The sequence below is a fragment of the Tupaia chinensis genome, unplaced genomic scaffold (assembly GCF_000334495.1).
Source record: "Tupaia chinensis unplaced genomic scaffold, TupChi_1.0 Scaffold000704_1, whole genome shotgun sequence".
NCBI lineage: Eukaryota > Metazoa > Chordata > Mammalia > Scandentia > Tupaiidae > Tupaia > Tupaia belangeri.
The window spans coordinates 2,800,702-2,811,717 of NW_006160227.1; the positions used below are offsets into that span (position 1 = coordinate 2,800,702).

At 53.4% G+C, this 11,016-nt stretch overlaps 1 protein-coding gene across 1 annotated transcript in view; it reads right to left on the reverse strand.

Annotated features, from left to right (window-relative positions):
* FAM194C (family with sequence similarity 149 member C) overlaps window positions 1-11,016 on the reverse strand; it is a 105,061-nt gene that overhangs the window by 79,739 nt on the left and 14,306 nt on the right. Inside the window, exons 4-6 of the mRNA XM_006160679.2 lie at window positions 10,882-11,012; window positions 9,353-9,487; window positions 3,016-3,135 (exon numbers count right to left, since the gene is read on the reverse strand). Coding sequence (XP_006160741.1) covers window positions 3,016-3,135; window positions 9,353-9,487; window positions 10,882-11,012 — 386 coding nt within the window. The remainder of the gene's footprint in view (window positions 1-3,015; window positions 3,136-9,352; window positions 9,488-10,881; window positions 11,013-11,016) is intronic.

Consider the following 11,016-nt stretch of genomic DNA (forward strand, 5'->3'; position numbering starts at 1 on the left):
TGGTGTGGCCATCCCCCCGGGGGGTGATTTCTCGCTTTTTGTCTCTCTGTCTCTCTCTGTCTTTCTGGCGAGCGCACGTGCCCTATAGCTAAAACCTCTCCAAAAGAAAAAAAGAAAGAAAGAAAACAAAGACACGCCAATCCCACATGGTAACCACGGCCTGAATCCTCGGCCTGACCTGTCTGGGACATGTCGGGCACACTGCAAATGCCAGGATCCGGGAGAACGACCAGACCCTGGTGGAGGATGTAACTCTTTCTCTCTCTTGTTCCCTCACGTATGTACACACACTCTATCAGGAATAAAAGAAATAAAAAAATATTTTAAGTTTTTGCCGCAGGGTGTGTGTACTCACTGGAGAGAGACAGAGACAGAGACAGAGAGGGAAAGTGAGAACTCACTCCCTGGGGGGTGGCCACACCACAATCCCTTCTCCTCCATTCTCCTCCTGGGATTTTGGGCATGCACACGCATCCGGTGTGATTTTTAAGCCACCGGGTCCGGGACTCCAACTGCACTTGGCCATGTGGTAGTCCAACGCCTTAACCACTGTGTCACCTGCTGGTCCCCAAACAAAATGATTTTTAAAGAACCTGTGCTGTTGGGCTGTCAGGAAAGTCATGACGTATTTTTGCATAGAAAAGCAGAAAAAAATTCAACATGACTCTCGCGATAACTTAAAAAACGCCACATCATGGAACACGCATCCCAGCCGGAACAGCGCCACACGGAGGCCCTGGTCAGAAGTCCCCTGTTGGGGGTGGCAAAGGCAGCTACGCAGACAGAGAAGGCAGTGGCCGTACGGAAGGTCAGCTTTGGCGTGACCTTGGCTCAAAGCGTCAGCCCTGAGTTCAGGAGGAAGACGACTTACGAAATGGCCAGGTGTCCTGAGATCTTTCCCCTCAGAGTGACCGTGTAGACTTGGGGCCCATTCAGGAGGGGTGAGGTCAAGTCAGGAGCACAAAATGTGGGCGCTGGAGATGATGCTGGGGCCACCGACCCGGGGCGGTAATGCTCAGTACAGAGGCACAGGACGTGGGGCTCTAGGGGGCAGCTGGGGCACCTCGCCTGGGAGCTGAGGGTGTCGGCATGGTTACCTTCTTCTTTTTGGAAAAAAAAATATTTATTTTGTTTGTTATTATTATTATTGTTATTATTATTTTAATTTGACCAGACAGAGACAGAGAGAGAGAAGAAAAGGGAGAAAGCAAGCTGCCAGGTCCGGGCCTCAAACTGCGGTCGGCCGTGTGAGAGTCCAGCACCTTAAGCACTGAGCCACCGGCTGGCATCTTCTTTTTTTTTTTTTAAGAAGGCTTTACCACAAGGGGTGTGCACTCCCCAGAGAGAGACAGAGGGAGGGAAATCAAGAAGTCACCCCTGGGGAGATGGCCATGCTGCAATCCCTTCTCCTCCATTCTCCTCTCGGGATCTTGGGCACGCATGCACATGCACCTCTCGTGAGATTCAAGCCACCGGGTCTGGGTCTCGATCCGTGCTCAGCCACGTGGGAGTCCAGTGCCCTAACCACCACGCCATCTACTGGCCCCACCTTTTTCTTCAAAGTTTCTGTCTTTCATGGAGGGAAGCACATACGTGCATGCCTGTGTGTGAAGCGGGAGAGGCACCCTGGACAGGCTCGTCACACCGCAATCCTTTCTCCCGCCCTCCGGCTCATCAGGTCTCGGGCGCACATGCCCACTGCGTTCCAGGCCGACTCAGAATCCGAGCTCGCAGTGGCCGTGTGGCTTCCAGAACTGCAGATGGGCGCAGCAAAGCCTGCACCACCAGGCCGGCCAGCATCGGCCCCATGAAGGGCTTCGTGTGGGAAGGGCCCACCTCTGTGCCCCAGCGTCTGCCTCACTAGGAGGGTCGGCTTGGTATGAGAGTAAGGATGGAGGAGGGATAGCGAAGGTGACAGTGACAGAGGCGCTGAGGTCTGGGACAGCCCCTTTCGCTGACAAGGAGCATGAGGCCCGAGGAAGGCCGGCCACAGCCACGCGGTGGGGTGCGCAATGCAGCCCAGACTCACTTCCGGCCCTACCTGCATGTTGGGGGAATCCACCGAAGTCTGAGCAGTCCCGCCTTCAGCCAATCCTCCCTCCCTGCCCCACACACACTCCATCCCACCCCTACTGCAGGCTCAGCTCCTACAGGGTGGGCCTGGGTGCCCTCTGCAGCTCCAGCTCATCGTTCCCAAATTGCTCGGTTCTTGTTCATTTCCCAGAGGGCACGTGCATTCTACCAGAGATGGCGGCAGAAAGCCCCCTGAATAGGGCACGGTTACACCCCAACACCTTCTCCTCCATGTCTCCACCCTATCCATTTTGGGGGCACACATGCACAAATGCCTGGCATGATTTATGAGCCACTGGGGCCAGGATTCAAACCACACGGTCACCACGTGGGATGCAGCTCCCTTAGCCAGCGCTCAGCGGGCGGGCCCTCGCCATGAGCTCCATTGGCAGCCCGCACCCCTCTGCCACCTGCTCTCCCTGTGCGCCTCTCCCACAGCAGACGGGGGGCACCCTGTACGTCTTCATCTCCCCCCTACACAGCCTAGCCGGATCTGGGACCCTGGCTGGGGCTCATCGGGTGTGGGATCCGAACACCCTGGGCGTTAACTCTCTCTGTTCAGATACTAGCCCCCCGACTTCTGTGTGACGGGGCTGCTCTGCCTCTGAGCAGGGCCGGGAGTCTGGGTGCTGTCAGGGGTGGGGGATGGAGGTTTGGTGGGGGTACGGTCCCAGGCTAGGCGAACCCCATTACCAGGAAGGAATGGAGTGCGTGCACACATTCAAATGCCTGGGAAGGGTGACCGGGCCGGACTCGAACTCGGCAACTTCCATGGGAGGGAGCCTGTTGGTGGCCGCTGTGTCTCTGGCCAGGGGCACCGCGTAGCCTTCGTCTCTAAGCAACCACCCCGCCAACCTCCACGAGCTGGAAGGGGACCCGTCCCCGACCACCGCCTCCCGCCTCCCGCCTCCCGCCTCCCGCAGTGGGGCCCGAGGTCTTTACCTGCCTTCTTCTTGGCGTCCTTCCCGGTTGAGAGCGAGAAGCTCAGACAGGCCGTGGAGGACTGATAGATCAGCTGGTACGGGGAGTTCACGCCCATGGCGGAGACACCTGGAGGGAACTCTGGGGGGACGACAGAGGGAGTCTTTCAATTAAAAAAAAAAAATTAAACCAAAAATGTCACGTAGATCTCTTTGTTCCAGCAGCACGGTGCAGTTTAACGTGCCTTATTGTGACAAGACAACCAGACCCTGGGAGAAAGAGACTTGAGGGACTAGCGGATGGCCTAACGGTTAGGTTGCTGGACTTCCATGTAATTAACGGTGGTTCGAGTCCCAGACCCGGGAGCCTAAAACACGCCAGGTGCGTGTGTGTGCATGCCCAAGATTCCAAGAGGAGAATAGAGGAGAAGGGACTGTGGTGTAGCCACCCCCCAGGGGGTGATTTCTCGCTTTCTGTCTCTCTGTCTCTCTGGCAAGTACATGCGCCCTATAGCAAAACCCTCTTTTTTATAAAAAAAAAAAAAAAAGGGGGGGGGAGAACAAAAATGTTTTTTAAAAAAAAAAAAAAAAAAAAAGGGGGGGGGAGAACAAAAATGTATAAAAATAAATGTCTTTGGGGCCAGCAGATGGCATGTATGTTATGTATGTTTCTGGACTCCCCCCACGGCCAGCTACAGTTCGAGTTCTGGACGTGGTAGCTTGCAAATCACACCTGGAGAACGGTGTGTGCAGGCCAAGATCCCAGGAAGAGAATAGAGGAGAAGAGAGTGTGGCTAGTCCTCCAGGGGCCGAGGGGTGATTCCTCACTTTCCCTATCACTCTCTTTCTCCAGTGAGTGCAAGTGCTGTATGGTAAAAACCTCTAAAAAAATTGTTTTAAATAAATGTCTTTGGTCTTGCATCTAATAGAAATCAGTGGACATTGTAAGTACTCACCAGTTCTTATCAAAGCAAGAAAAGTGATCATGCCAGTTTTTTGTAAGAATTATTTTATTCAACTTTTTTATTTATTTTGATTTGCTCATAGAAGGACAGAGTGAGAGAAAGGGAGAGAAAGTGAGAAAGCAAGCCGCCAGATCCGGGATTTGAACTGTGGTCACCCATGTGGGAGTCCAGTGCCCTTAACCACCACACCACCTTCTGGTCCCATCGTGCCAGGTTTTTGTTTTTTTAAAGCACAGTGATTTTCTTTGTCCCTGAATGATTGTATGAGAGCAATTAAAATAGGAGCCTCTCATGCCTGCCGGTTACAAAAATATTCAAGGGCTTTATAACTGTTTTTTCAAGTTTATTCCGTGAGTGAAAGAGACAGAGCGACAGGATCCCCAACAGGGTCTCGATGCTGTGACCCCCCCCCCAGCCTCAGCGGCTCCAGATCCCAAGTGCACACATGCCCGATAATAACCACTATGGCTGAACTAGAAGTGTACCCATGGAGGCCCCTGGACTTGAACTGGGGACCTTCCCACGCGGGATTGCCCCACAGTGCACTGTTTTACCACCTCACCACCAGCTGGTCATCGATTACTGTTTATTTCAGTTTAGTTTTTTGTTATATGCATGTGTACTTGCCAGAGACAGAGAGAGGGAAAGTGAGAGATGACCCCCAGGAAGGATGACCCCGCGCAATCCCTTCTCCTCCACTCTCCTCTCAGGGTTTTGGGCATGCACGCACACGTTCTGGGCGTGATCTGCAAGCTACCAAGTCTGGGACTTGAACTGTGGTTGGCCATGTGGGATCCAGCTGCCTTAACCACCGCACCACCTGCTGGCCCCCACCTATCACTTCTTCTTCTTTTCCACGGAGACATGGTTCTCCTTCCTTGGGTGCTGATGAATTGGGCTCTGCCGCACCACAGGTCAGCGACGTTGGATGGGACCCAGCAGGTCTCCCAACGAGACCCTCACGGGCATGTCCCGAGAACTTCAGGGTACTAGTAATCCAGCTACACTATCGGCCGATGTTGAACCTCTGCCCATCGGGGGGCCTGCCAAGGCCATGGAAGTGCCAGGCAGAGATGCTCAGTGGGTGAGTGATCTGCTAGGTCAGGGAAAATGGTACAGAGAATCTTTGTCTCTCTCTCTCTCTCTTTTTTTTAGGTTTTTGCCATAGGGCACACACCTGAGAGAGAGGGAGAAAGAGAGAGGGAGGGAAGGTGAGAAATCACCCCCCACCCCCGGAAGATGGTCATGCCACAGTCCCTTCTCCACTCTTCCCCTGGGATTTAGGGCACACACACACACACACATGTGCCTGGTGTGAGTTTCAAGCTGCCAAGTCCAGGACTTGAACTGTGGTCGACTATGTGAGAGTCCAGTAACCTAACCGGCTCACCACCAGTTGGCTCTGGTGAAGAAGAATTTGTAATGCTTCTCTGCAAACCCTCCCAGTAGTCAGTACTTATAGGAATTCCAAACGAATTGAGTACTTATAGGAATTCAATACATTGATTACACAGCAAAGCTGGAGTCGCAGGTTGGACGCTGCTGCTCGGCAGGCTGAGGCCACCCGAGAGGCTGGGTTTGGTCCCCAGGAGCCGAAAAGCCGGGCGCAGTGGTGCATCCTCCATGCAGGAGGCTGAGCAGAAGGATCCCAACAGAACGAGACTGTCTAAAATATTGCACATGTGTGTGCATGCACACGGGTCATAGAACATTACACACATCAAAAACTCACAACTTACTTGGTTTTAAAAATAATGGGGGTTGGGGCCGGCAGGTGGTGTGGTGGTTGAGGGCGCTGGACTCTCACATGATCAACTGAGGTTCAAGTCTCAGACTTGGTGGCTTGCTTTCTCGCTTTCTCTCCCTCTCGCCTCCCTTTCCCGAGCAAATTAAATTAAATCAATAAATCAATAAAGTTAAATAAAATCATTCTTTTCTAAAATAATAATAGTAATAGGAGCCAGGCCAGTATAGTGGCATGGTCGTTAAGGCACTGGATTCCCACATGGCTTACAGTGGTTCAAGTCCTGGAGCTGGCGGCTTGACAATCACAACAGATCAATCAATCAATCAATCAATCAATCAATAAATGTTCTGGGTTTTTTTTTTTTTTTGGTTTTTTTTTTTTAGATTTTTGCTATAGGGCACTTGCACTCACTAGAGAGACAGAGAGTGAAAGTGACAAATCACCCCAGGAGAAATGTCCATGACATAATCCCTTCTCCATTTTCCTCCTGGGATTTCAGGCATGCACACACATACACAGCATGAGTTTCAACCTCTGGGTCCAGGACTCAAACTGTAGTCAGCCACACGGGAATCCAGCGCCTTATCCACCATGCCACATGCTGGTCCCGATAAATCAAAAATATGTTTTAAAAAAATTTATATATATATATATACACATATATATATAGTTTTGTTTTGTGTTTTGTTTTTGTTTTTTTGAGGTTTTTTTAGAGAGATTTTCACTGTAGGGCGCGTGCGCTGGCCAGACAGACAGAGAGACAGAGAGACAGAAAGCGAGAAATCACCCCCCAGGGGGGATGGCCACGCCGCAATCCCTTCTCCTCCATTCTCCTCTCGGGACCTTGGGCACGCACGCACACGTGCCCGGCGTGAGTTTTAAGCCACCGGGTCCGGGATGCGAACCACGGTTGACTATGTGGGAGTCCAGTGACATAGCCATTACACCAACTGCTGGTTCCCAAAAATATATGTATATTTTTGAGAGATTTTTCGCTACAGGGTGCATGTGCTTACCAAAGAGACAGAGAGACAGAAAGTGAGAAATACACAAGTGCATGTGTGTGGGTGCCCAAAGCCTTCTGAGTGGAGGAGAGGGTTGCAGTGTGGCTATACCCATGGGGGTGCTTTCTCACTCTCTCTGGCAAGCGCACGAATCCTGTAGCAAAATTTAAAGTAGGGGCAGGGGTGGGGGACGACAGGGTGAGTCTAGGTGCCTGAATAGACATTTCTCAAAAGAAGACACAAAAATGGCAAACAGGTGTACACGAAGAAAGTCTGAGGTCAGCAGGTGGCGTGGTGGTTAAGGCACTGGACTCCCACATGGCTGACTGCCGTTCAAGTCCCAGACCTGGCAGCTTGCTTTCTCACTTTCCCTTCTCTCTCTCTCTCTCTCCCTGGTGAACACACGTGTCCTGTGGCAAATTAAAATAATCATAGTTAATACAATTAAATAAATGAGTCTTTTAAAAAAAGAATTATTGGGACCAGCAGTTAGCGTAATGGCTGTGTTGCTGGACTTCCACGTAGCTGACCGCGGTTCGAGTCCCGGACCTGGTGGCTTATACTCATGCCGGGTGCGTGTGCACCCAAGATCCCGAGAGGAGAATGGAGGAGAAGGGATTGAGGCATGGCCACCCCCCTGGGGGGTGATTTCTTGCTTTGTGTCTCTCTGTCTCTGTCCGTCTGGCGAGTGCACGCACCCTATAGCAAAAACCTCTCAAAAAAAAAAAGAAGAAGAATTATTAACTTTATTCATTCATTTATTTTTAATTAGATTAGAAAGAGAGAGAGAGAAAGCCACCAAGTCCAGGACTCAAACCGTGGTCAGCCATGTGGGAGCGTCCAGAGCCTTAACCACGCCTGCTGCTGGTCCCTACATAAATCACCCTTTAAGGAAAAAGGAAAGAGCTCAACGTCAGCAGGACGCCAGCTGAAACCACGCCGAGGTGTCACTCACACCTGCTAGAACGGCTGGTGTGAGCAAGACAGGAGGCAGGGGCTGGCCTGGGGGTGAAGAGGGAACCCTGAGCACCGGGGCGCTTTGTCCCTGTCCCGGTTCTCTTCCCACCCAGGCCTGGGCGCTGAGGCTGTGGGGACCCGCCGTCACTCAGCACCTCACTCAGCGCGGACATGCCCGACGCCTCAGAGGTTCTGGTCCTGGGCTCCGCCTGGGCCTGTCGTCTCACTCCCATCTCAGCGCTTGGAAATGCCAACGCGGATGGAATGCAAATGACTGCAGGCACCACAAACGCCGGCACGCGGGTCTGCGGGGAGTCGCGCACCACTCCTGGGACCACGGGTCTGCGGGGAGTCGCGCACCACTCCTGGGACCACGGGTCTGCGGGGAGTCGCGCACCACTCCTGGGACACAGCAAGCCCGCCTTTGGGTCTAGAGCCCAAAGCAATGAAGGCGGTGCGGGGAAGACATGTCCGCAGGCCCACGCTCACTTCAGTACTGCTCGTGACAGCCACGTCGGGGGCTCAACCCAGGGGCCCTCAGCACATGGACGGCAGGAAAACAGGGCTCTCTCGCGCACACACACCATGGAATACGATTCGGCCATGAAGGAGGAAATGGGTGAACCTGGAGACACTGTCCACGCAATAAGACAGATGCTATATGACCTCATTCATACGTGGAAACTAAAATCGTCCGACTCATAGGCGCACGATGGAGCATGCGTCGTGGTGGTGGGCAGGTGCTGAGCAAGGGTACAAACTTGTTTTATTTCTATTTTTTTTTTTTTTGGAGAGGTTTTTGCTATAGGGCACATGCGCTCGCCAAACAGAGAGACAGAGAGACAGAAAGCGAGAAATCACCCCCCAGGGGGGATGGCCATGCTGCAACCCCTTCTCCTCCATTCTCCGCTCGGGATCTTGGGCACGCACGCACACGCGCCCGGCATGAGTTTTAAGCCGCTGGGTCCAGGACTTGAACCTGCGGTCGACTACGGGGGAATCCAGCGACAGAGCCATTACTCCAACTGCTGGTCCCAGAAATTTACCCACATTTCTGTGCTTTAATGCTTTATTCATTTTTGCTGCTCACTGACTAAATGGATCATATTTCATTTTTCTCCCACTGAGGGCCCTTTTGGTCATTTCCGAAGTTTTTGCCATCCCAAACAATTCGGCAATCAGCATTCTCGCACGACTACCTGCACACGCGTGTGACCTTCTCAGCCAGTGCGGCCCTTCGGTGTGGTCTGTGCACTGGCAGTGGGGTCATGCAGGCTGTGACCAGGGCAATGCAAACACAGAAGGAAAATGTCGAGAAACCTTTGTAGCCGCTGACATTGTGACTTTTTAATCACATTTTTAGAGGACCTATCCACAGCAGACCAGAATTTTAAAACGGGTCCTTCACCGTAGGTGGTTTGAGAAGCGCAGCTCTGGGGACCAACCCAGAAGAGGCGTGCTGGGTTGTACGGTGCAGACACCCCACCAAATGGACACCACCCATCTCTCTCCCCGGGAACTGCACCAAGGTGTCCGCTCACCTGGAGCCCCTGGGGGCCCCCGTTTCTCCACACCCACCGCAATGACTGGAAATGTCAGACTTCCCAATGGAACATTCTACACGCCTTTGCGTTCTCGTGGGGGTGTCTGCACCTCTCACCTGGAGGCCGGAGCTCGGGCACCCACCTTTCTCAGTCTGCCCGCCGTAGCCACTTCTGCTGACTGTGCCCAGCAGGTAGTCAAAGGCCATCTCCTTGGCATTGAGGTGGAGGAGCTGGCTGGCCTCCACGAAGCGCCTGGTAATGTCCAGGGGGTTTGCACCTATTAAGGGAACGGTCAAAGCCAACACCCCTGCCTCCCAGCATGGCTAACGTCCCAGGGAGGGAGCCCTGGAAATGCCTCAAGGATGTGAGAGTGGCGTCCAGCGCGAGGGGCTCCTGGGGAAAGGGCCTGAAGCTCTCAAGGCCCATCGGGTAGCACTTTTCTCTCTGCCTACCTACAGGCCAGGGCACCGAGGCTGGTGGCATCTTTTTTTTTTTTTTAAGAGGTTTTTGCTATAGGGTGCATGTGCTTGCCAGACAGACAGAGACAGAGAGACAGAAAGCGAGAAATCACCCCCCAGGGAGGATGGCCATGCCGCAATCCTTTCTCCATTCTCCTCTCTTGGGATCTTGGGCACACATGCACACACGCCCAGCGTGAGTTTTAAGCCACCGGGTCCGGGACTCGAACCATGGTCGACTACGTGGGAGTCCAGCGACATAGCCATTACGCTAACTGCTGGTCCCAGCTGGTGGCATCTGAATGTACTCAGCACTGAGATGCTCAGTGCCCAGCGATGCTCTGGTCCCGGCCTCGGCCCTGGCATGACGCCCTCACCTCAGAGCAGCCTGCTTTGTGTAACTCTCCCTGGTTCTGGATCTGCTGGGCTCTGGTTCTGTCTGGGTTCCTATCAAGGGACTCTCCTGGCGTACAAACTGCACACGTCCGCCCCCCAGCTCCGCTTCATCCCTGCGAACTCCACCTCAGCACCTCCGCCCGCTCACTGCCCACGGCTGGCCTTCCGGTGGCTCTGCAGAGCCGGGCGACGGGAAGGGGAACGGGGGAGCTCAGAGGTTGAGAGGCTGGCTCCTGGGAGTGGAGCGAGGAGAATAACTGAATTCCTACAGCAGACCCTCCTCCTTGGGCTCATGCTTACTATTCAGGAGCTCCAAAAGTTCACGGAAAATGCAATAAAATTACAAGTTAATTTTGCTGTAAAGAGATTTTGAAACCTATGCATCATCTTTTTACAATATATACCTGTTCAGCACGTTATACATTTTTTTGTTTTGTTTTTTGAGATATTTTTGCTATAGGGCACGTGTGCTCTCCAGAGAGACAGAGAGAGACAGACAGACAGACAGAAAATGAGAACTCACACCCCAGGGAGGATGGCCATGCCACAATCCCTTCTCCTCTACTTTCCTCTTGGGCATGCGTGCACATGTGCCCAGCGTGAGTTTCAAGCCACAGGGTCCGGGACTCGAACCACAGTTGGTCGTGTGGGAGTTCAGCAACGTAACCACTAGCCCACCTGCTGGTCCCTGTTCTGCACCTTTGGAAGCCCCCTCGTATACTATCACCTGTCAGGGTGGGTGTGGTGGACACACGCGTGCGCGCACACACGCACGCACACACACGGGCACGGAGGCGGGTCTGGCGGGCCCCCTTACCGGCGGCGGACTCCACCATGGCCTTCATCTTCAGGGCGAGCAGCTCCGTCAGCAGGTGGATGGACTGCCGCTGGAACCTCTGCAGGACCTCCTGGCCGTTGGGCACCGGCCGGGGCTGGGGGGGAGAGGGGCTGG